Consider the following 24,596-nt stretch of genomic DNA (forward strand, 5'->3'; position numbering starts at 1 on the left):
CTGCCAGCACTGCCTCTGTTACCAGGGGAGGAAACCTTCCCTGGGAGCCGCCAGAAAGTTCCAGTAAGCTCAGAGGCCAGCACTGGGCCACAGGGCCTCTTCTGACTGCAAGGGAGATTGGAACACCTAAATAGAGGACACCAGTGGAGAGTGTCTTTCACAGCAACAGACTCTGTAGGGGTCAGGTCCATACCGTGGAGTGAGTAAACATCTCACGTAGTCCCAGGGTGAGTTAACACGGATACCGCCTCCCATGTGGACAGGTGCGTGAGTTCCCACAGTGCGTTTCCAGGACAGCACAGCTGGCCAGTGTCCCAAGGGGATGATGGCTGGAGGTCACATCCAGAGTGGAGTGGTCACAGGAACTGAGGATGTAGCGCGGAGGTCAGATTAAAGAGGGACGTGGCACTTTTTAGGGCTTCCCAGGTGGCACTAGTGGTAAAGAACCTACCTGTCAAGGCAGGAGACATAAGAGACACAGGCTCGATCCCTGGGTCTGGAAGCTCCCCTGGAGGAGGGCATGGCAGCCCACTCCAGCATCCTTGCCTGGAGAATCCCATGGACAGAGGAGTCTGACAGCCTACAGTCCATGGGGTCACAAAGAGTCTGACATGACTGAGCTGACTGAGCACGCACGCAAGGTAGTTTCTAAAAATATTCGTAGGACTGGGACTTCCTGGCAGTCCAGTGGTCAAGACTCCACACTTCCAATGCAGCGGGCAGAGAGAACTAAGATCCTACATGCCACGTGGCATGGGCAAAAGAGTTAAAAAAAAAATTAAAAGTTCATAGGACTGCCAAGTGGAAGGAAGATTAGGATTTCTACACAGCTGCTACTAAAGGGTCTACGAGGGCCAAGGGTGGGAGTAGTACATTTAAATTAAAGTGCTCTAAGGGCTTATTGTCCTGGTGGATATGGCCTCATCCTTCATTCAGTCATTCATCAAACACGTCCTGCAGGTTTTTCACAGGCCTGGTCATCCGGTCTGGTGTAGAGAATTCCATGACTCGCAATCTCCAGCCTGGAGCTCACAGCCTAAGGAAGGAGACGGAGAAACAAAGCAGTAGACACTGCAAAGTGACCGTAACACTGAACAGAGCTTGTAGTTTTGTCTGCGCAGAGTCCCGCTGGCCCAGCATGGAGGGCAAGGCCCTCTGGGGATCCAGGCAGGCCCCATAGGAAGCAGGGCCCAGGCAGAAGCCCGGGGCGGTGGGAGGAGGAAGTGGGGAGAAGACCAGTCTCACACCACATCCCGCCACCAAGCTTTGCGGTACCCTGGCTGCAAGTGACAGATAGATACCCAGCCAACACAGCCGAGCCAGCCCCACATGCTGGGCTTACCTGGCAAGAAGTCGGAAGGTGGGAGGTTTCAGGGTTGGTCTGACAGCCCACAGATGTCTTTCAACACCCAGACTCTTGGTCCTGGACGTGTCGGCTTTGTCTCCTGAGTGTGTCCGCTTCTCAGCCTGAGCTCCAGGCACCGTGCTCCCATGCTGGCTCCCAGAAGTGAAGGAAGGAATGAGCGAGACGAAACTCTTCCCTCCCCAGTTCAGCCCCGCAGACACCCCATGCTCCCCAGGGATCAGGACTAGGTGGCTTGCCCACTCCTGGACTGGGCACTGCCAGTGGGTAGCGGGGTTGTTGTTTTGGGTGGGGACAAGGGAGGAGGTGCTAGGGGGCAGGCTAGGGGTGTCCATGCCTGATTTCCTTCTGTCCTGCTCTGAGGACTGGTCTTCCAGGCTGTTGGCATCACTGCCCTTCTCCTCTGGCTGCCTTGCTCCCTCCAGGACCCTCAGCCCACCTCCAGCTCCTGGATCTTTCCTGGTCTCAGAACAGCCTCTTCTCCCTCTTTGGGGCCCTTCAGACTGATCCTCAAGCCCCTTGTCGCTCCTCTTCTCCTCTTCACCCCTGAGGTTTCATCTTGGAGTCTTTCATTCACCTCATGCTCTTCCTCTCACAGGAACGTCCCTCCTCATCTCCTCCAGCCCAGCAGCTCATGCCCTGTGCTCAGCCCAGAAGGTACCTCCTCACTGGAACCTTCCCGGTTCTTCCCGCAGGTGCTGACCCCTCCCTGCGGCTCCACAGTGCCCTGGACTGACCTCAGTCACATCACTTGTCCTTTTCCTCTAAACACATCTCTCCAGCTGTTTTCACTGACTGCTGTTGGGCCTCCCCAAGGGCAGGGATTCTGTTCATCTTTGTCCCTCTGGCACCTGGTGCAGGGCTGGATGAACAGGAGCCGCTCAGAGTGTGTCATGGGAGGGAGAGGGCACCTGAGAGGCAGTGGGGAGGTGGGCAGAGGGGGCAAAGGGGCACTGGGCCAGCGATGGAGGCAGATGTGGGTGGGGAGAGGGGCAGGGAGAAGAGGGAGGGGTGAGTACTACTTACAGTGAATTCCAAACAGCATATCATTTCACTCATAAATATTTCTGTGTCTTTTAAGGATATGGGAGAGGAATTGTAGTCAGAAACAAATGAGCCATAGTCACAGTACCATTACACATCTTTAAAAAAATTATGCTGATGTGTTTTTCAAACCCTGAAAACAGTGAAGACTAGAAGGGAGATCTCAAGGGTTCACCATGGCTCCTTTGAGCGATGTAGGTGCCGTGAACACTGGAAAGGTGACAGTTCCTGAAGATCAGGTGGCCTGTGGGCACCCTCACAGGGGAGCTAGTCATAGGAGGAGGATCTGGAGAGAGCCCGTGGGCGCTCTGGGTCGAGCCGACGCCTCATGTCACTGCTTGCTTGATCATGCTCAGCTACCTCACCTTCTATCCCAGGTCGGTGAGCCCTGCCCCAGGCCTGGTCACAGTCAAGGTGGGACTTGAGCTGTCGACCTCGCCCTTTAAGACACTTCATTACTGTTTGCAAACCGTATTTCATTGAATCTACAAAGAAAAATCTACCAACTGAGTTCTGACAGGTCGTTATTTGTAAGCCACATCCCAGCAGCAGAGGGGCTCAAGAGTGGACAAGGGAGCTTAGGTCAGTGAAGCACGAGGAATCTTCCCCGGGACAGAGTAGGGACGGGTGCTCAGCAGCGAGGTGGCCTGGAGCCTCGGCTGGTCCTTCCACAAACATTGGCTGAGCCACTACTCTCTCTCCCACCAGAGGGTGGGCCTGGAGAGACAGAGATGTCTCCAGAGCTCAGCATCCAGCCAAGGCAGGCGGGAGCAGAGCAGAGGGGGAGCGCACAGGTCCAGACCCCCCTAGACAGGCTCTGCATCCCCACCCTCCACTTCCGAGTGTGGGTGTGAGCTGTAGGGTGGTGACAGGAGAGGAGGGTCCCAGGCTGACAAGCAGGGAAGGCCGGTCATCTGGTTGCTGTTGTCCACAGTGCCAGTGGCGAGGGGCAGGATGAGCCTGGCGCGGTTTACTTGGCTGGAGGCACACTGCGGGGCTAACACGGGTAGGGCCTTACAGGTCTTCCCGTTGGCACATCTGAATCGCACACTCCTGTGCTTGTCTCAGCACCTGCTCTTTTCTGTCCAGGCGTTTTCCCTTCTGTGATGCCACTGTGGCTGCCCACCAGGCTGCAGACTTCTTGAAGGCAGGACCTGGCCAGCTCTGCTCACCAGTGTCTCCCGGGGCCCGGATGGCACGTGTTCAGTATGTTTGAGAGGCACGCAACCTAGTAGCTAAGAAACTCTTGGGGTTCAAACCTCTGCTCTGCAACACGCACGCTGCATGACCACGGGCAAGCCACTGGCTTCTCTGCTCCTCAGTGTCTCCACCCTCTGCCTTAGGGGCTGTGGTGAGCGCAGTGGGGCTGATGAGAAGTGTAGGGCCCGGGGCTTGGTTGTTCTGAGAAGCCGACAAGTGTTGGTGGTGAGGGGTGGGTTCTCACCATCTCCTGTGACCTGGTGCCTGCCTGGAGGGGAGCCAGGTGCCCCAAGCAGAAGCCCTGACGCGTGAAAGAACAAGGGCAGCTGAGGGAGGGAGGAAGACCACAGCCGATCGTGGCCAAGCTCGGCCTCAGATGTCCCTCTCAGCCCCTGAAGAGATCTGGTTTTCAACCCTCAGGCAGTGGGCTATCATGGAAAATATTTAGACAGAGAAGAGCACTGGTTGGATTTATGTTGGGAGAGGAGAGTGTGAAGGTGATGTTACAGGGCTGGGTGGGAGACAGGCCCGGAACCAGAGCTGCGACCGTGATGGCACAGGTGGGCACCTCTGAGACACGTTGAGCAGCTGGGCCCCTGGGGACCTGGGGACGGAACATGCAGGGTGGTGGGGAGGCAGCTCTAGGCTGCTGCCCTCGCGCTGACCTGGCAGGAGGCGGTCAGGGGGACGGGCACCCACAGTGGTGACCCACAGGTCCCCTGAGCCCACAGAAATGGCCCCGTATGAAGCAGGGCTTCCCCCATGGCAGAGAGGGTGGGCTCTCCAGAAACTCAGGGTGCCCCCGGGCCAAGCAGGCTGGCTCCAGGGGCCTGTAGCTGGAGACCGCGGTGGCCGCCCTCTGCTGCTCCCATCCCAGGCCATGGTCATGGGGCTCAGCAGTGACCTGCCGCTGCTCTTCAGCTGACGCACTGCACATTGTCAGGCCGAAAAGTCCCATCGCCTCTAGGGGCGGCCGTCTTCTCCCAGCTTCCCAGATGAGGAAACCAAGACTCTGAGGCTCAGACCCTTGCCCGGAGTCTCTGAGTTCAGAGGTGAGGCCAGGCTTGTCCCCTCCAAAGCCATGCCACCACTCTGCCTGTACTGGCACCAGCCCCACACAGAGAGGACAGACTGCTGAGCAGACAGACAGACGCCCCAAGATCCCAACCTCCACCTGCCCGCCCGCATGATAGCCGGTGATTCACAGGGCCCGGCTTCCTCGGGAGCTGGGGGACAAAGGTACGATCGCCCCAGGGCCTCCAGAGGTCACAGCCAACAGCAGAGAGCTCGAGAAGTCAGCTGTCATTCTTTTGGAACTAGTAACTATTGTCAGTGTTTTTATTCCGCCTTCTTAAAATAGCCAGCTGAGTTACTTCTGCGGTTAAAACCAAAAACAAAACACACATCCCCAGATTCCTGTGGGTTTAAATTTCTGCCCTTAATAGAGCATACCCCTTGGACCTTTTTGCACCATTTTTTCTTTTCTTTTTTTTTCCTATCTTTTTCTTTTTTTTAAATCATCTGGTCAAGCTGCTCAGCTTATGGGATCTTAGCTCCCTAACCAGGAATAGAACCCGCGACCCCTGCATTGGCAGCACAGAGTCTTAACCACAGGACCACCCCACCAGGGAAGTCTCTGGACATCTTTATTGAGGAAGTCCTAGAACTGTCCCAGCCCTGAAGGGAGGGGTCTGGGCACACCTCCCTTCTGCTGGAATTGCTCAAATGTCTCTTGTCTCCCTTCTGCCTCTTCCTCACCTCTTACCTGCTCAGACTGACTGCAGCACCCCCTTTACCCCAAAACCCTTACAAAAAGCTCCATCTTCCAAGTGGCTCCGCCCACGGCTGGCACTCAGGAACTAAAGAGCTTGGCCCTGTGCTCAGGTTGGCGTCAGACCCACGCTCCTGGGGTCCCACTGCACCCACCCTGATTCCTCAGGATGGCTTTCTCTCATAAATGTCCCATCTGCCCCCTCAACAGCCGCTTGTCTTTCCAAAATGATCATAATCCCTTCTGAGACCCAGGAGGAGGGAGGTGCCATGGTTTTCAGCAGTCCCTGGGGGAGGGCATAAGGAGGAACCACTGAGGGCTGCTGGTGGAGCCAGGGTCCAGAAGGAGGGGGCAGATGGCCTGAGTGGTCTGGGTGCATCCTTCTGGAAAAGCAGAGTGCCTGACGCCCAATGAGAGATAAGGGCAGAGACAGCCATAACCACCCTCCGTCACCACCGTGTGACCTCTCCATGCCTCAGCTTCCCCATTAGTTAGACAAGGGCAGTAATGACACCTTATAGGTGCCAGGGCCCAGTCACCTTCTTTATGTAAACAGCTGGGTGTTACCTAGCAATATAACTTGGGAAGTGAAAATATCACCATTGTGGAAGAGCCTTGTAGGTCCAGCGGGGGGGCTAAGGGACCTTTGAAGGATTCGGGAATGGACGGACACAATCACTTGCAAGTTCCGGAAAGTTCACTCTTGGTTAGCATGGAGGATGGGTGAGGGGAGCAAGGCAGGGAGGTGGCCTGGCTGGCAGAGAGCAGGGCGGGGAAGGGAGGGGCTGGGATGGAGAGAGTGTCCAGGGCTGGAACTGGCAGAACTTGGTGGATCATTAGAGGCAGTCAGGACTTGGGTTGATGAGTCCTTCCCGCCGTGGGACTGGGGGTCACTGAGATGTGGCTTCTGAAGAAGGTGCTGTTCTGCATGGTTGATAGCCACTGCCCCCCAGACCCTCGAAAGTAAGACCCGGCCCTCCCCTGCCTGGGGGTCACTTGTCAGCTCTTTCGGTTCTTCATATGTGGTTCAGTAGGCGTGTAAGTCTCAGGGGTAGGGAGTGTGGTCCAGAGAAGCCACACCCAGGACATACTTGTGGGATGAGTAAGTCCCTCTTCCACCCTTTTAAAGGGAGCCCTTTGTCATCCCCTCCCACAGCCCTAACCCAGGGGCCAAGCAGCCTGCCTGCTGCCAGTTCCATACCTGGATGCCCAGCTGCCTGGCCCATGTCCTGAGCTACCCAGGCCTCCATCTAGCCTCCAGGACCCAAGGGGGCCCCAGGGTGGAGCTGAAGTCATTCTAGTTTCCAAACGAAGAGCATGGAAGCCACTGTCCTAGGGATCTGACTATGCCAGCCCAGCCCAGGCTCTGCCCCACAGGATAGGACTGCCTGCCGGCTAGAGGAGAACCCTAACCAGTCTCACAGAGCCTACTCATCTGTCCTGAGAGCTCGGCCTCTTTGAGCGCCACAAGGCAGGGACCATGTCCATCTGTCCACATTGTACCCCCGGCGCCTAGAGCAGGCCTGGCATGTCACCCCATGAGCAGGGTGGTGCGGGAACCTCCCCTGTGCCATCGTGTGTAGTAAGCTCTGGGTGCCTGGTCCACTGGGGCTCCTGGGAGATACCCTGCTGCGCAGTGCCCGGGGGCGCACCGAGGCTACAGGCAGGAGCGCTCCTAGCCTGGAGCTGGGCTCTCAAGCTTGAGAACTCAGCCATGACAGGGGATCTTGACTAGTGTCCTAACCACTGATCCAACCAGTGGTAAACACTCATGTGCGTGCTTGACAGACGCGCAGGGGTAACGCGCAAGGCAGACTCTTGCCTGAGACAAGCAGGGTATATGCGCTCTGCTGGAGCTTCTTTTAAACCTAGGTCTGTGTGGATGGAACCTAGAAGGTGCAGAGGTCAGATAAAACAGGCAGTGTGAACGCAGGTTGGCGCTTTGCTCTTAATGTTTTTGAACGTCCTAGAATTTTCTCTGCTTGTTCATTGTCCACCCACCACCTCTCACACGAGAGCACATTGAGCAGATCTTACAGCAGAAGACCTCTAAACACGGCCTCTCCCAGCCTGGAGAGTCTCGTAGCTGGCTGCCTGGAGACCTCACCCTAAGATCCAGACAGGCAGAGTGGTTGCACACCTTTGCGAATATGCTAAATGCCACTGAAATGGTGAATTTCACTCTCTGCGACTTTTGCCTCAATTGTAATAAGAAAAAGACCCATCACCACTTACAAGCACCAGTTTGGCACCAAGTATCCTGTCGATGCTGGTTTGCATTTCCGGATTCCCCTGGGCGGTTCTGCAGGGCGGCTGGGGTCCACCTCTCTGTGGATGAGCTGACTCAAAGGGGAAGGCCGTGGCCAGGCCTTGTGGTAACAGAGTCGGGATCTAAAACCCCGTGTCCTTGGCTCTGGAGGTAAAGAACATCCCTGGGAGATTTGAAAGGAAACTGAGGAAAAGGAAGCTGGGGGCAGGGGAGGCAGGTAGATTGACTCTCCATTCGATGTCTTTTTGGAACTTTTTATACTTTGAACCTCAGAAGGGATTCCAAGTCCAAAGGTGATTAAAAAGGCAAGAAAGAACACTTATTTGCAGTATAAAACCAAACCTTGTCTCAATATTGTCATGTCAGAAATAAGCACACTGAGGCCAGGCCTCTGAATCCATCCGCTGCCCACGTGGTAGACTCAGCCGGGGCTTCCCTCCTGGCCTCACATGGCTACTATAGGAATTAAGAGACGAAACGGGACAATGAAGGTGACACCATATACATGGTGCTGGCCTATCTCGGTGCCCAGAGAGCAGACGCTGTCCTCCCCACTCCCGCTCTCTGCGTTTGTCCACCCGGGACCCCTGCACACCTCTGTGACCTGCGATTTCTTGTCCTCAGAGAAAGCCACGGATGGCTCCCTGCAGAGTGAGGACTGGGCGCTCAACATGGAGATCTGTGACATCATCAACGAGACCGAGGAAGGGTGAGGACGGCGGGGGGAGAGGGAGGCAGGCGGGGCAGCCACTGCAGCTCATCTTAAACATTTCAGAGCCGTGATCTAGTCTGACCATCTCATCAGGTGGGTGAGAGGCCCAGAAATGCCGGGTGTTCAGCCGGCCAGCTGGCCCCTGGATGCTTCCCACCCAGCAGCCACAGCACAGCCTACTGGCTCTTCCAGGGACATCACCTGTGCGGCATCTTCACAGAACAAAGCCAGCCGGAGGCTCCTAGAATCTGAAGGTGGCCCCGAGCCCCTTCTGCATGCCGTGGGAGGGACTGTGCATCAGGGATGCCTAGCTTCCCCGTGAGCAGGGACAGACTTTCATTTCCTTAAGATCTAAAAGCAGCACAGAGGGTCGGGATCACAGGGAGGCCAGTGAACATGCAGCGGAACTGAGAGAGGCTGGGCAGAGTTAGTGTTTCTGGAGCACAGGGCACGGCCTCCTGCTCGGGGTCAGGGCATCCCACTGAAACACGTGGTGTGGCGGAGGCGCCGTGGTCCCAGTTCCTGGGCTCTGACTAGCGTTGCTCACTGGCGTGTGACCTTGGGCAAATCACTGTACCTCCCCAGGTCTTTGTCCTCAGAGACAAAGCTCTTTTCTGTCCAAGGCCCTGAGGGGAGCAGAGAAGGGTACAAGGTTACTGTCCTTCTCATGAAAAACCAGGGATGAGGTGGGAGGGGTGTGATGACCACCGCCAGCCGGAGGAGCTACCAGAGGAAGCCTCTGTCTGGAAAATGAGGTTCAGCAGTTGGAGCAGGCTCTCAGCGCTCCCCCCATTTCTCCCTGCGGTGGTCCAGTTGCCCGGCAAGGGCTCCCTCACCATGTGGAGGGAGCAGACAGGCAGCACCAACCTCAGAGCCAAGGAGGCTGTGGGCGTCTGCGGCACACGGTCAGGGCCAGTCAGGAGCGCTCAGTGGCTGCCAGAGCCTTCCAGTTCCCCGGCCGTGTGCCCTGGGCTTGCCAAGCTGCTGGGTGGGGACACAAACTCCTGCGTCTGGACTCCTGAGTGTGGCGGAGTGGTTGGGCAGGTGGTGGGGCCACTGAGAGGACTGAGGCAGGAAACCTCGCAGAGCCTGGTTGTGCATGTCGAGGCTGGAGGTCACTGCGTGTCCTTAGAGAAGCAAGCCCCCATCTCGCTGTAGGCGTCGGCAGAACTGGGGCCACGCTTGTCCAGGTGCTGTTGGTGTGAGTGCCTCCTGAGTTCCAGGCTCTGCGCAAGGCCCAGCGCGCCCAGCAGTGAGCAGGGCAGACACGACCCTTGACCTCACTGAACTGGCCATCTAAGCCCTTGTCTCTTGTCTACTGCCGCCTTGGGTGCGGCCTTCTTGTCGTCCACCTTGTGCCCTGGCAGAGAACTAGACCCGCAGGCCCGTAGACTAGAACTAGAGTCAGAGACCCGTAGCCACAGGACACGGGCCAGAAATGCTGGTTCCCAGTTCGGCGCTCCTTCTCTGGTCACTCGGTAAGAAGTGGAGACTCGTCCCTTCAGAGCGCTGACGTGGCCACAGGTGAGCAGCCAAGCCAGGAACAGAAGCCAGCTTCTCCCAGGTTGGAGCCCTGAGGGCTGCTGAGGAGCTGCCCCAGGGCATTGGGTTGAAAACCGCCCTCACACCCCAGGGGCAGGGTCCCTCCCCGGCCAGGGCCCTATGGTCCTTCACCCCTCGTGTCACCTATGTCCCTGCCGCCCTCCACGCAGGTCTGTTCCCAGGAAGCCTTGGCTGCCTCCTTCACTCCTGTCAGGGAGCCCCCGTCAGGGTTCCCGACTCTCCTACATTGCCTTTGATGGATTTGGCACTGACAGCCCAACACGTCCAGCCGACAGTAGGACAGCCCCCTCCCCGCTCTCCCCAGCCTAGAAGTATTGCTTGAGCTCCTGCAATGCACCGGGCTCTGGGAAGGCAAAGTGTCAGAGGAGAATACCGCCCCCGGCCTCTAGGGGGTGTCCTCTCTAGCTGGGCAGCCCCCCGGGGTGAATGCAGCTAGATGAGGACTGGGAAAGGATCATGAATCAGCAGGATTTCAGATGGGCTTTTATTCGGTAGGTGTGCAGGTTGTGGGCCACAGAGGCTTTTAGGCCGGAGCAGTCCAAGCAGTGTGGATATCCCCTGCACAGGGCTGAGGGACAAGGATGCGGGTTGAGGCGTGCAGATGGCCGTGGGGTTGCAGGTGGAGTGGGGAGAGCAGCTGCCGCGCTCCCCTCCCTACCGTGCTCCCCTCCCTACCGTGACCACAGGCCTCACCAGCCCCTCCCTCACCTGCCACCACACACATGGCCTCCTTTCATTTCCTCCCCACCTGGGCCAGGTCCAGACTCCTGCCTCTACTACCTGAACCACTTTCCCCGCTCCTTCCAGCTGAAACCATCTCAGGACCTTCACGCTCATCTGTGGGCCTTGGAGAAGGTGGAGGCTTCCCTGGCTCCCACACCCACCCACCCCACACCCCCTGGGTGGGTGAGAGCCATTCCCGTCTCCCAGCACCTCCTGATCTCAGGCACACAGCCTCCCTGTTGGATAAGGAGGTTCTGATCCTCTGCCCATCCTTCCTCTTGTCTTTCTGCCCAGTCCCAAAGATGCCTTCCGAGCCGTGAAGAAGAGAATCGTGGGGAACAAGAACTTCCATGAGGTGATGTTAGCTCTCACGGTGAGTGCCCCATCCCTCCATCCATGGGGGACCACAGTCCACCAGGGGCCTGGCAGGACTCCCAGCCACCCTGGGGCCCGTCTTCCAGGTGGTAGCAGTTCAGTCACTAAGTCGTGCCCAACTCTTGTGACCCCATGCACTGTATCCTGCCAGGCTCCTCTGTCCGTGGGATTCTCCAGGCAAGAATACTGGAGTGGGTTGCCATTTCCTTCTCCAGGGGATCTTCCTGACCCAGGAATTGAACCCAAGTTTCCTGCACTGCAGGCAGATTCTTTACCGGCCAAGCTATGGGGCTGTGAGCAAAGCACTGGCCTGTCTGTACAGCTGGCCAACATGGAGTGACAAGAGAGGCTATTTGGAAAAGTTCTTTCCATCCTACTGGTGTGGGGAACAGATACATGGAGGCCCACAGCCCTCCAGGGCACGTCATGGGACACCTGGGCTGAGGACCTGCCTGGTGACACAGAAGCTCAGTGCACACAAGCCTCTAGGGGGCAGTACCCAAGTTGAGTTCCAGTTGACACTTGGACTAATTGGCCTTGAGAAATGAACATGATGCAAATCTCAGAGGCCAAGGCCAGTCCTTGCCCACAGCAGGGCAGGACAGACATGAGCTGGCAGCCTGGCGGTCAGGATAGGTTTGGCTGGGGAGTGGGGTTGGGAGGACTCTGGCTCTGCCTCCCCCAGGCAGTACTTCTATTCGGATTAGTCCACTAAACTGAAAGCAAAGGCAGCTCCTGCCAGGAAGTGGGGACAGGGATAGGGGAGGAAGTTGAACACCTTTTTCCCAGGCCACAGGGTGACCATTTCAGTGAAAGTTCTCTGCTTTCTACCTGAAGAGCCACCTCCCTCTAGATTGTGCTCAGCTCAGAGGCAGCCTCAGGAGAGGATTCTGTGGGTACCAATGCCACTTAGCCAGGGACCTCCAGCCAGTACTCAGCCCTCTGCCCACCCCAGGCTCACCCCAAGCCACCCAGCCCCTGAATCCAGCCTTGAACCTGCTCCTCCATGTCTGGGTCTCAACTGAGAAAGCCACGTCCTCTGTGGGGTCTCTATGCTGGGACATGGGTTGGGGGTGAGGGTGGGGTCCTGGGTGCCCCCCGTCCTCTGCCAGGTGCTCACAGGCAGCACACGGCACCCAGGTCTTGGAAACCTGCGTCAAGAACTGTGGGCACCGCTTCCACGTGCTGGTGGCCAGCCAGGACTTTGTGGAGGGGGTACTAGTGAGGACCATCCTGCCCAAAAACAACCCACCCACCATCGTGCACGACAAGGTGCTCACCCTCATCCAGGTGAGTGCGGGCAGCCCGGGGAAGGTGGGGAAGAAGGCGCCCCCGTCAGTGCTGCTTTTTGCCTGTCTACTCCGGTTTCTCTCATTGGGACCATTTTGCTCGTCTGCGGATGGGACTTCTGGATGAGGGAGCCTGGTTGGCAGAGGCCTGGCTGTCCAGGTGATGCTGCCAAAGGACCAGCGAGTCCAGGAGGGAATTTCTGCTCCCTGGGGGTGGCAGGCAGGCTTGCAGAGGAGCCACTGAGGAGTGGTTATCAGCCCTGTCCCTTTGTCCCCTCTCAGTCCTGGGCTGACGCGTTCCGCAGCTCGCCCGACTTGACAGGTGTGGTGGCCGTCTACGAGGACCTGCGGAGGAAGGGCCTGGAGTTCCCCATGACTGACCTGGACATGCTGTCGCCTATCCACACGCCCCAGAGGGTGAGGGGCAGTTGCAGGGGTGGCGGGGGTCACTCCAGAGGGGGTTCTGTGGCTGTTTCGTGAGGGGGGGTTCCTGACCTTCCAGCCTTGCTGATTCAGCCTGTTGCCTTCTAGACTGTGTTCAACTCAGAGACACAGTCAGGACAGAATTCCGTGGGCCCGGATACCAGCCACCGAGGGGACTCCAACCAACACACCACACCCCTGCCCACCTCAGCCCTACTCCCCAGCGACACGCCCATAACGCCAACCCCTGAGCAGGTAATCAAACCTGGGTCACAGCCATGCAGGTCAGGCCATAGGCCCGGCACCTCCCCGCACATTAGGGAGGGGGCCCTGTCAGTATGGAAGTACTCCAGCCAGTCCTCAGGCAGCCCCACAGGGGCTCACTATTTGGGAGATGAGGCTCAGAGAGGTCAGTTAACTTGCCCAGAGCCACACAGCCCAGTGAAGACAGGGCCAGGATTCAAGCTCAAGTCTGTCCTGCTCCTGGGCCCTTCTCCAGACTGTCTCCTCTGGGGAGGCTTCTGGGCAACACCAGGAAGAGGAACGACTCAGCAGACAGCCCCTCATCCACAGCAGCTCCACTCCCTGCAAGGGTTTGCTCAGGCGCTCACGTAAGATTTCATTTAAATAGAGGTTCTTGCTAAAATAATGGTTCTCAAACATCTGCACAGAAAAAATGTTAAACCCTTGTCTCACACCATGATACTTCCCATCAAGCCCTAAGAAGAGGATTGGGGTTGTATGTAGTGTAAGATCCTGGAGGCCAATCCTGGGCAGGGTTTTCTGGCGCCCCATGAGTAACTTTGCAGGACTTCTTCAGACCATGCCACTTGTCCCTCCTGCCCCTGAGGCCAGCACCATTGCTTCTGTCCTATGAGGGACATCCACAGCCATGCCCAGCATCTCTGGGTGTTCGGTCCGTTTACTTGTGGATGGGAGTCGTTCATGGCCTGTGCACCGGGGGTATCACTTCTGAGGTGTTTTACAAATGTCTACGTATTGTTTAGCCTCAGAAACAAATAAGCTTACCAACAGCCTTCACACTCAAACCTATTTAATTCCGTACTTCTCGCAAGTTATGAAGTCAATCCCCAGAGTTACAAATATTACTAGAAAAGTTTTCCTAATAAATAATAGGCCCAATAATAAAAAGTGCATAAATATTGTAAAATCACCCTGTGATCCAAAACTGATCTCAGTTCAGTTCAGTCCCTCAGTCGTGTCCAACTCTTTGCAACCCCATGGACTGCAGCATGCCAGGCCTCTCTATCCATCACCAACTCCTGGAGCTTACTCAAACTCATGTCCATTGAGTCGGTGGTGTCATCCAACCATCTCATCCTGTCATCCCCTTCTCCTCCCACTTTCAGTCTTTCCCAGCATCAGGGTCTTTTCAGATGAGTCAGTTCTTTGAATCAGGTGGCCAGAGTATTGGAGTTTCAGCTTCAGCATCAGTCCTTCCAGTGAATATTCAGGACTGATTTCCTTTAGGATGGACTGATTGGATCTCCTTGCTGTCCAAGGGACTCTCAGGAGTCTTCTCCAACACCACAGTTCAAAAGTGTCAATTCTTCGGTGCTCAGCTTTATTTATAGTCCAATTCTCACATCCACATATGACTTCTGGAAACGCCATAGCCTTGACTAGATGGACCTTTGTTGGCAAAGTAATGTCTCTGCTTTTTAATATGCTGTCTAGGTTGGTCATAACTTTCCTTCCAGGGAGTAAGCGTCTTTTAATTTCATGGCTGCAGTCACCATTTGCAGTGATTTTGGAGCCCCCCAAAATAAAGTCAGCCACTGTTTCCACTGTTTCCCTATCTATTTCCCATGAAGTGATGGGACCGGATACCATGATCTTAGTTTTCTGAATGTTAAGCTTTAAGCCAACTTTTTCACTCTGCTCTTTCACTTTCATGAAGAGGCTTTTTAGCTCCTCTTCACTTTCTGCCATAAGGGTGATGTCATCTGCATATCAGAGATTATTGATATTTCTCCTGGCAATTTTGATTCCAGCTTGTGCTTCCTCCAGCCCAGCGTTTCTCATGATGTACTCTGCATATAAGTTAAATAAGCAGGGTGACAAAACTGATCTAACTTGGTTATAATTTTAACCAGTTTGCCTGAAGTCTGGCCTCTGTGTAGATTAAGACTGCTTATGTCCAGTGGAAGAAGGTTCTTGCTAAACAAGACTGAGTAGCCTGAGTAGTCTAATTTCAGAGGGCCCTTCTGTCTTTTGGGACACGTTGATGTAACTCCCAGACTCCTTGTAATTAGGTCCCATCTGACCCAGACACGTGGGGTTTGTGATCAGTCATTTTTCCACTCGCTTCTACCAAGAGCCTTCATTAAACAGGCCAAATGTACCAAACATTTCACAGGTCTGGAAGGTGCTGGCAGACTGCAGTAGACTGTGTCTGCAGGCCCACTTCTTCATCTGTAAGGGGTGGGGGGTAGTGATATCTTTCTCATGAGACTGTGGTCAGGGTTAACTAGCAACATACGATAAGTGCTTGTCACTTAGAGGTGATCGGAATGGCAACTGCCTTCACAGCCACTGTGAATTTATATGATAACACTTGTATTCTGAAATCAACTGGGTCACCCAATTTAGAATACATCCAGCATTTCCCAAAATGTAGGCCACTAAATCTTAGACTCATGAGATAGCCCGTGATCAAAGGGTTCATCAACCAGGTCATGTCTGGCAACGTCCACAAGGGTCCCTTCCTGGACGTTCACGGTGTCCACATTGTCCATGAGGACACAAGACACCCCACAGAGCCCCACGGTGTGAGATGCTACACCAGGGCACTTCCATCACCTCACCTGGGTGCTAAGACTCTGCGAGTTGATGCGCAGCTATTTCCCAAGCCAGGACTGGGACCCTGGTCGTTGAGAATCTGCTCACATGCATACTCAGGTGGGGGATGGCACTAGGACTTACCCTCGGTAGAATCTGGGACACCAGAGCAGGCCGGAGCAAGACAGAACCCCATCCTCCTAGGAGGACGGCCTCCCTCCTCTCCCCTCGGGGGAACTGCCCTTCAGGGCCTCGTTAGGCGCCGGCATCCATAAGATGCTGGAGTGCTCAGCTTCTTTCCTCCTGGCCTCTCCCTGCTCTGGGCACCCTGGCTTGGAGATGGTAACGGTTGGTAGCACCTGTGTAAGCGGGTCAGTGGGGATGGGAATAAGCCCCCCACAGGCCTCCTGACACAAGGCTATCTATGGTCCAGGAGCCTGGAGAGAGTGCTAGCAGGTTGGGCTAGTGGTGCCAGGCTCTGGGAGGGGCAGCGGCTCTGGACCCTAGCCTCACTCAGCAAGACCGACTGTGTGTTCCAGATTGGGAAGCTGCGCAGCGAGCTGGAGATGGTGAGCGGGAACGTGAGGGTGATGTCAGAGATGCTGACGGAGCTGGTGCCCACCCAGACGGAGCCGGCGGACCTGGAGCTGCTACAGGTGAGTGGCCGCTGCCCCTTGCTCAGCCTCCCCGCTCCCCACCACCAGGGCAGTTTCCATGGCGACTCTGGGCTCCTAGGTCACAGTGGGAGAGGTTAAAACCAGGCTCCATCAGATTGGAACTCAGCTTCTACCACTTGACGGTGTAAACAGTAAAGCCCCTCTTATCGCAGTTTCCTCATATGTACAAGATTGCTTTTATGGTTCACATTTGACATGAGAATTAAATAAGGCTTTGCATGTAAACACCCCTTCCTGTGCCTGGTTCCACATAGCTCCCAATCAGTGTCTTGAGGAAAGCTGGAAGGTGAGGTTTCCAGCCATCAGAAGAGGAAGCCTAGCAGGCAGGCATGAGCTGGGATCTAACGGCCAGGGCTCCCGTATGTCAGGTGATATCCCCAGGGTCCCCCCCCCGCCCCAGCTGGGCATGAAGGGGCTGTATGTGGGGAAAGGCACCCTCCCAATGGAGGTCATCCCTGGGGACCCCCAAGGCCCAGGAGCCACCTGAACCTGTGAGGGGACAGAGGGCGTGATGTGATCAACTCATTTGGTGGCTTTCCTGCTGGACCCTCGCATTTCTGGTGGGCGGAGCTGGGTCATTCTCATCTCTCTGTCCCCAGGCCCAACTGAGCTATGTGGCCCTTACCTTACTGCAAGAGCCAAGGGGAGGAGTGAAGTCGGAGTCTCAGAGTTGGGTGAACCCACAAACATGAAGTGTAAATGACAGAAGCCTGAGTGAGTTGGGAAGCAACAGGATTACTGTAGTGCAGTTAAGTTCAGGTGTCTCATGCCAGGGCCATGCGGGCGTGAGTGATTCTGAGGCCTCAGGAGGCTGGCTGGCAGACGGGGTGACCCTGGGACAACTGACAGGCGCTGAGCATGTCCCATGTGCCAGGTTCTGATGTGGGCATGTGATACAGGGTTACTCACTCAATCCTCCCCTTTCGCCCCATAAGGTAGATACTCTCACTGTCTCCATGTCCCAGGCCAGCAAACTGCTGAGGCAAAGGGATGTCATGGGACATGCCCAGGGTCACAGAGCTGGTCATCAGCAGAGCTGGGGTATGAACCCAGGGCCCTGGCTCCTGGGCCAGTGTCCAGTTGCTGCTTTTCCTCTCTTGAGAGGGGTAGGTGAGGAAGTGGGAACAAAGTCACAGTGTGCTTAGTCATGGGGGGAGGAGAAGGAAGGCCCATGGGAGGCTGGAAGGAGTCTGGGCTGCCCTGCCCCATGCTCAGGGGGCAGAAGAAATCCCAGAAGAGGGTCTAAGTTGGGGAGGGGCAACAGGGTCTGCAAACAACCAAAGTCAGTGGTCTTCATGATGCCAGGAGAAAAGTTTGGCTTGTGGCTGAGTCCACAGCGCCCAACAGCGGTCTGTTGGGACCTCAAGACTCTAACCTGGACCCCTGTCCACCTGATGGCAGGCCCCGGGGAAGGAAGCGCTCAGTCCTACAAATGAAAAGCCTGTGATGCTGCAGCTCCTTTTTTTTTTTTTCTTTTTCGCAAACAAGCTTAAATACATAACACTAACTGATTAAAAGTCAGTCAGTGACCTGGTGACTAAATGCAGTGTGGGACTCTGGAACAGAGGGGAAAAGGACATTAGTGGAAAAGCTGGTGAAACCTGAGTGAAGCTTGTAGTTCAGTTAATAGCAGTGTACCCATGTTAAGGTCTTAGTTTTGCAAATGCCAAACTAAGGTAAGGAGAGGCTGGGTGAAAGGGTTTACAGGAACCCCTGTGCTCTCTTACCTTGGGAACTTTTCTGTATATTTAGAATTATTCCAAAATAAAAGGCATTAAAAAAAGAAATTAGACTAATGAGGTAGAAATTTGGAGTGGGAGTTTGTGGATAATAGGTGGATCACCCAGTTCATTTTTATGCTTTGGTCACAAAAAAACCTGCCTGCCCCTTGATAAGTGGCAGGTGTTTCATCAGCCACCTTGCCCCAAATCGGAGATGGTGGCAGGAGCTCCATCCAGAGGTCCGCACAGAGCCAGGTAAACGCACAGCGCAGTTCCCATTTGGTTGTGTCCAGTGTGCTCCACACTTAGAAATGAGACGCCGGTGATCGTCCTTAGAACCCCAAAAGCTGTTCCCTGCAACCTCAAGTCCAGTGTGGAGACCGCTGCTTCTCCATGGCGCGCCGAGGACCGGGCATCCGGAAGGGACAGCCTCACTCCCAGTCCAGTGGCCATAGTTGAATCCCTTCCTTCCCCGACAGGAGCTCAACCGGACGTGCCGCGCCATGCAGCAGCGGGTCCTGGAGCTCATCCCCCGCATCGCCAACGAGCAGCTTACCGAGGAGCTGCTCATCGTCAATGACAATCTCAACAACGTCTTCCTGCGCCACGAACGGTAGCCCCGCCTCCGGCCCCGCCCCACCGCCTGCCCTGCTCCGGCCCCGCCCCACCGCCTGCCCCGCTCCGGCCCCACCAGCTCCTCTGTTCACACCCGCTGACCCCTCATCTCCCTCCCAACACCAGGCCACCCGCCCAGTGCGCACTCTGAACTGTCTTCATCCAGCGCAGGCCGCAATGCCCGCCCCCCCTCCACCCCTCCTCTCCTGCCACCCGTGTGTCTGCATCCCGCCTCCGCCTCCGGGCTAGCACTGGTGGTGGCTGAGCGCGCCGGCCCACAGCCGAACAGGCCCATTCTGTCCCTGCTGCCCCCCCACCACCACCACCCCACCCCCAACTGCCTGGCTCTGGGGCCCTGGACAAATGACTTGACTTAATTAGGGCTCCTTGATTGCAAACTCGGTAAGCGCTTCTGGCTAACTTAAGCAGAAAAAGAAGTCATTAGGAGAACAGCTTTTACTGAATGGGTAGCTTTCAGAGCCCAAAGAAGAATAAAACAGTGAGCCCTCCCAAAGGGGCAGAAGGGAGGATGCCAGGATGGCTCAGGGGTCTTGGGACAATAATGCCTGGACCGTGATCCCAGGGTGTTACCCTGAATACATGGGCTCCAAACACCTCCTCGGGGGGTATCATTCTGTCCAAGAGTCAGCACCCCGGGAGACACTCAGATTGGCTCAGCTTCCTTGTGCCCACAGGAGTAGGAGGGAGAGGTCCCCTTGATCCTGGCAGTCCCACCAGGGTCACAGGAAATGGGAAGCAGTTCCTCAGAGGAGCGTGTAGGTGCTGGGCCTGCAGAGACAACACACCCCCACTCTTTTCTCTTGTCTGTACAATGAAGCTGTGATCCCTTGTAGATAACCAGCAGCCTGTGCAGTTATTCCTGTAAGGGCCTTGTCAGTCAGGCTGTCTGCACTGGGTGCTAATTATGCCTGCTGCCTCCAGCTCCCAGTTCATTTCATATGTTTATCCATCAGCATACACTTGCTCAGTGATTCTGGATCAGGTGATGGGGATGGGGCTGCAGCAGATAACATCTGCCCAGCCTTTCCTGCTCACTGGGCCAGTGGCGTTAAGAGCCCCTGCCACTAGAGGTGTGGGCTGGGGGGTGGCCCACAGGCCCAGTCTCGAGGTGACCAGGACCCCTCTGACACCCACTCATCGGAGCACGTGTTTGTCTGGTTGTTTCCGGTTTCTAATCACTCCTCAGTGTCTTTGCTTGATCCTCACACCTGGGAGGCAGGTTGCACTGTCACCCCCTTGTTAATTGTTCAGAGGTGATGTAATTCACCTGGGGTCACACACAGAGGGACAGAACCAGGTCCAGAGCAGATCCCAGACCGAGGTCTTCAGCCCACCCAGCAGCAGCTTGGCCTGTCTAGGGTGGTTTAAGAGTCTCCATGAAGTAGTGTAAGAGATGTGTGTCCTCCTTACACCACTTTAGACACTCACCACATGCACAAATGTTGGTTACCAAACAAGGTCCAAAAAAAAATCCACACCTTTACTATGTGCGTGCACCCCCTTTTCCTTTTCCTCTCTAGTCTCTTCCTGTTGTTTGTTTAATGCTAGTTGTAACTAGATAATCGATCATCTAATTGGGACACTTGCTGGTGAAAGAGGCACCCTGCTAATACTCCCCTGGGGCATACACTGGATTGTCCGGGGCAAACCTGGCCAGTCACCACCCTGTTTGTGACCCATTCCGTGGGTTTCGAGACCTGCAGTGGGCAAAGCTCTGGCCTGGTCTGTCTCCTTGACCCAGGTCTTTTCTGTCCCATAGGTTTGAACGCCTCCGAACAGGCCAGACCACCAAGGTAAGAGGCAGCTTCTCCATATTAATGACACGAAGGGCTGTGCCCACCTCTCTCCCCAGGTATCCTGGCCAAAATGTGTCTTCTTAGCCAGGCTCTTAGAAAAGGCTTCTTCTAAGTTTTTTTTGTCATTGTCCCTTTAGGGTAAACAAGGTTCTGCCACCAGCTGATGCCCTAGGGTCTTGTGAACCTCCCAGCGGGTCCAGCTGAGCTAGAGGCTGAGGGGAGGAAGAAAGACTCCCTGACGCCCAGTCATAGCTGCTGGGGGTGAGGAGGGGAGGAGAGAGCCTAATGACACACCCTCAGGCAAAGAATGCAGGTGCCAGTGCTTCAGAGCAGAAGGGAATGAGGCTGCACCTCCGGTCAGAGGGTGATGGTGGCCTCTTCCCTCCCCACAGGCCCCAAGTGAGGCCGAGGCAGCCCCTGACCTGATCGACATGGGCCCTGACCCTGTAGCCACCGGCAGTCTCTCATCCCAGCTGGCAGAAATGAGTAAGTGCAGCACTGGGGGCTCTGGCCAGGGTACGTTACCTACCATGGGTACCCCTGCAGCTCTTTGGGTGCCCTCTCATTACACAGTTGGGGCTGGAGTGCCCACAGCAGAATGTCGGCCCAGCCCCCACCTCCCCGGGGTCCCCTGCTGAATCTAGCTGTGGGGCTCATGTCTTCCTGCACAGCTGGGATAAAACACGGGAGATTCTCCCTCCCAGCCCCATGGCCCCTGAGCCCGCTTAGATCTCAGAAACCCCGCTGTTGTGTGATTGCCCCTGGATCATCTGGTGAACTTGGACACATAACGTGGACACCCTGGACCCCTCTTCTCCTGAATAAGCTTATGCACAGAGCGGGCTTAGACCAGGCCAGGCCCAGAATGGGCTCCTGGTGCACGTCAGCCATCAGCACCATCGTCACTTGATCTGTTAAGTGTTATCGGCTGCCTGCTCAGAAGTAACTGAGAGAGAGGAGGTGAGGTGCCTGGTGTCCCTCAGCCAGCAGGTGGCCTGTCCCACCCATATGCCCCACCCTGCCCCACTCCAAGTTGCCCTGCTTCTCCAGAACTGACCTGGGCCTGGCAGGAAGCAGCCCAGCCACGACTCCAAGGACAGCCAGGCAGACCCTTCATGTGGTCTTTTTGTCCCCACAGACCTGGGCTCCAGCAGCGTGAGGGCTGGCCTGCAGTCTCTGGAGGCCTCTGGCCGACTGGAAGATGAGTTTGACATGTTTGCACTGACGCGGGGCAGCTCACTGGCTGACCAACGCAAAGAGTGAGTGCTGAAACCCACCCTGGGCTCCTGCGGTTTGGGTCAACCGCTGTCAGGGGAGGGCCTCTCTCCAGGTCCCTGAGCTCGGTGTATGGGTGGGCACACCAGCCCCTACCTGCACCCTCTCAAGATGGCAGAGTTTTTCCCCCTGAGTCAGTCCTACATGGCCTGGGATGGATGAGGGAGGGACGCCCATTGGGTGACGACCAGCTTGGTTCCAGAATCTTACACAAGCCGAGCAGATGAGGAAACAGAGACTCTGAGAGGCTGGTCATTTGCCCCACCTCAGGCAGCTAATGTTTGACAGAGTCGGGAACCCCAGACTGTCTGGTTCTAAAACGCAGTGTCTCCAACCCAGCCCAGCTCCCCACTGCACTGTACACCATGTACCAAGCCCTCAGAGACTGGTCCAGTGATTTCTGCTATTCTGCAACCAGCCTTAATTTCCACGACAGTTGCATTATCCCACTCGAGTCTGCCTGCCCTGCCCTCGAGCTTGGGCTCTATGCTTCCTGGGACTGTCTGTTTTCAGGGAGATACTTTTAGCAGTGGAGGCCACATGGCCAAATGTCCACCAGGCCAGCTTCCCAGGACCAGCTCCATACAGCTGGTCAGGGGACAGGGTTTGCTTAGGGCTGTTATCAGCCTTTTGCTTGTAACCCCGGGGCAGGTACCAGGTACCAGGTAACCAGGATGTACAACCAAGGAAAGCACTGGACTAAGGGAACTTCTTGGCAGACTCCATTCTGGTCTCCTTGGGAGCTGTTGATAGGCCTCCAGAGGGCCCAGGGGTCCCCCATCCACTCTGGCCAGTCCCAGTGAAACCTGACAGGCTATAGCCAGCCTGGCTCATAGGGCTGCTCACAGCCCCACCCACTGGCTGGCCAGCCCTGCCCTGTGAGCCAAACCCATGAGTCTGGGGCGGAGTTTGTGCTCCCAAGCCCAGGTGCCCTGGGACCAGCGGCTCATGGTCACCTTGGAGGTAGGGGCGCAGTGAGGCTGCTGTATGACTGGAGGCTAATGAGTCTGGTGGGACTTGCCGCCAGATGGGTGGCCCGGCTGAGGTTTGCAGCTGTGCTGTCCCTACTCTGGGGAGCCCTGAAGGCCAGAGAAAAGCACACCCCGAGCTTGCCTCCAGAGCCTGCAGTCTCTTGGGGGTAGGAGGTAGCCTGCCTGTGGGCCGCTGCTGTGCAGTGCTAGGCTGTGGATCAGCTCGTGTAAAGGGTCAGAGGCAGGGGTAGAGTGAGACACCCAGTTTTCTGGTTGGCTGCAGCCCCTTTGCATGGTGAGCCATGTGACAGGGTTAACTCGCCAATTCCCATGCCCTCCTGGCTACCTCTGTTCTTCAGAAAGGCTGCCTGAGAATTTGGGGGTTTATTCTAGAGGCCCCTTTAAGTTGCCAGCCTACCCAGTCCCCAGGGAGGCAGGTTGGCGCTATCAGAGCCACATGTGCTGTGCTTGCGCTGGTCCAGCCCAGCTCCAGCAGTGTGAGGTGCTCCCCACCCACCCCACCTGGAAGAAGACCCCTCCTCCCTAATGGCGCAGGGCTTTCCTTTGAGGCTAGAATCCCAAGATTCTCATCTTCACCTCAACAGCTGACCCAGGGACTTCCTGATGGTCCAGTGATTGACTCCATGCTTCCAATGCAGGGGGCACAGGTTCGATCCCTTTCAGGGAACTAGATCCCACATATCATGCATGACCACCAGAAGAAAAAAGACTGACCCGGTCTCACCGCCTCTCTGCCAGCAGTTCAGGGCAAGAATGACAGCTCTTCCCAAGCTGCTGGACCATGTCCCCGAGGCCTCCCTGGATGTCCCCCTCTGCAGCAGCCAGAGAGACACCAGCCCCCTTGTTAGCACGGGCTTTCCTCCCGCTCCCCCTGAACCTTCACTGGAGACACAGCAGATCCCTCCCTCCCCATCCTCCTCTGCTCGGAGGATACAGTGTCCCCTGCGTTTCCTCCCAGTCACCAGGGCTGGCACCCCCGAGCACATGCAGAATCCTCACCCGCCGTCTGCAGGTTTGTTTTCAGCTGCAGAGTGAGGTTCCCCCGTTGACACACAGCCTTCACAGAACCACAGATTCTGAAATTACGCTGTGGGAGCTGCTCTGGAGAGGGTCTAGATACGAGCTATCCATGACCATGGGGTCTGGGACGCTGTGCTCATCCCTGTAGTGTGGCCAAATCCAGGAATAGGAGGTCAGTGGACTTGGTCTCTGACCCCCAACACCTCGCTTCTCCAGCCTCGCTCTGCCTGTCATGCAGGCCACATGTCTGACCCAGGTTCCCAAAGGCAGGAAAGGAGACCTTTTGCTCCATCTCAAGGCAGGCCTGCAGATTGGTGCCCCTCTTGGGGCTCCTGCCCAGGCACATTCTGAGTCCACACAGAATGTGGGTCTAGCCCTTGCCCACCCAACCCCTTCCCTCCTCATGTCGGCTGGCATGTCTGGTATGGTGAGGGTGGCAGGTAATGGCCACAGTGGCCTCTGTATTTCAGGGTAAAATACGAAGCCCCTCAAGCAACAGATGGCCTGGCTGGAGCCCTGGATGCCCGGCAGCAGAGCACTGGAGCGGTAAGCAGAGGGGCCTATCCAGAGGAAGGCTGGGCAGTGCCCCTGGTTTATGACAGGAGGTGTGAGAGTGTGGATGGGAGGGGCTCGGCACTGACTTGGAGCTGAGCTAGTATTCAGCCCCTCTGCCCCTCCAGAGCCCTGTTATCTGCAGGAATGTGGACAGAGAGGGGCTGGAGGACAGACCCTAAAACCACAGGGAGGCACCCAAAGGTGCCACTTGTATTCCATTTAACTGCTGGCATATGTGGAATGAAAGCCACTTGCCACACAGAGCACGCTGTACCAGCCACTTGCCCCCTCGGCAGGAGCTCCAAGGACAGTTCCCTTGCCTTTAAATTTGTTTCTGGGTGCCTTTTGGGCAGAGAGTGGTAGTTACAACGTGCAGGACCTGGGCGCTGG

At 56.1% G+C, this 24,596-nt stretch overlaps 1 protein-coding gene across 1 annotated transcript in view; it reads left to right on the forward strand.

The window, feature by feature from the left end:
* Nucleotides 1-24,596, forward strand: part of TOM1 (target of myb1 membrane trafficking protein) — a 40,209-nt gene that overhangs the window by 9,840 nt on the left and 5,773 nt on the right. Inside the window, exons 2-12 of the mRNA XM_052639352.1 lie at nt 8,272-8,356; nt 10,940-11,018; nt 12,161-12,310; nt 12,592-12,726; nt 12,841-12,987; nt 16,074-16,190; nt 18,412-18,545; nt 20,328-20,361; nt 20,757-20,850; nt 21,503-21,623; nt 24,122-24,197. Of these exons, the coding sequence (XP_052495312.1) occupies nt 8,272-8,356; nt 10,940-11,018; nt 12,161-12,310; nt 12,592-12,726; nt 12,841-12,987; nt 16,074-16,190; nt 18,412-18,545; nt 20,328-20,361; nt 20,757-20,850; nt 21,503-21,623; nt 24,122-24,197 (1,172 nt within the window). The remainder of the gene's footprint in view (nt 1-8,271; nt 8,357-10,939; nt 11,019-12,160; nt 12,311-12,591; nt 12,727-12,840; nt 12,988-16,073; nt 16,191-18,411; nt 18,546-20,327; nt 20,362-20,756; nt 20,851-21,502; nt 21,624-24,121; nt 24,198-24,596) is intronic.

Source organism: Budorcas taxicolor, chromosome 5, assembly GCF_023091745.1.
Source record: "Budorcas taxicolor isolate Tak-1 chromosome 5, Takin1.1, whole genome shotgun sequence".
Lineage (NCBI taxonomy): Eukaryota > Metazoa > Chordata > Mammalia > Artiodactyla > Bovidae > Budorcas > Budorcas taxicolor.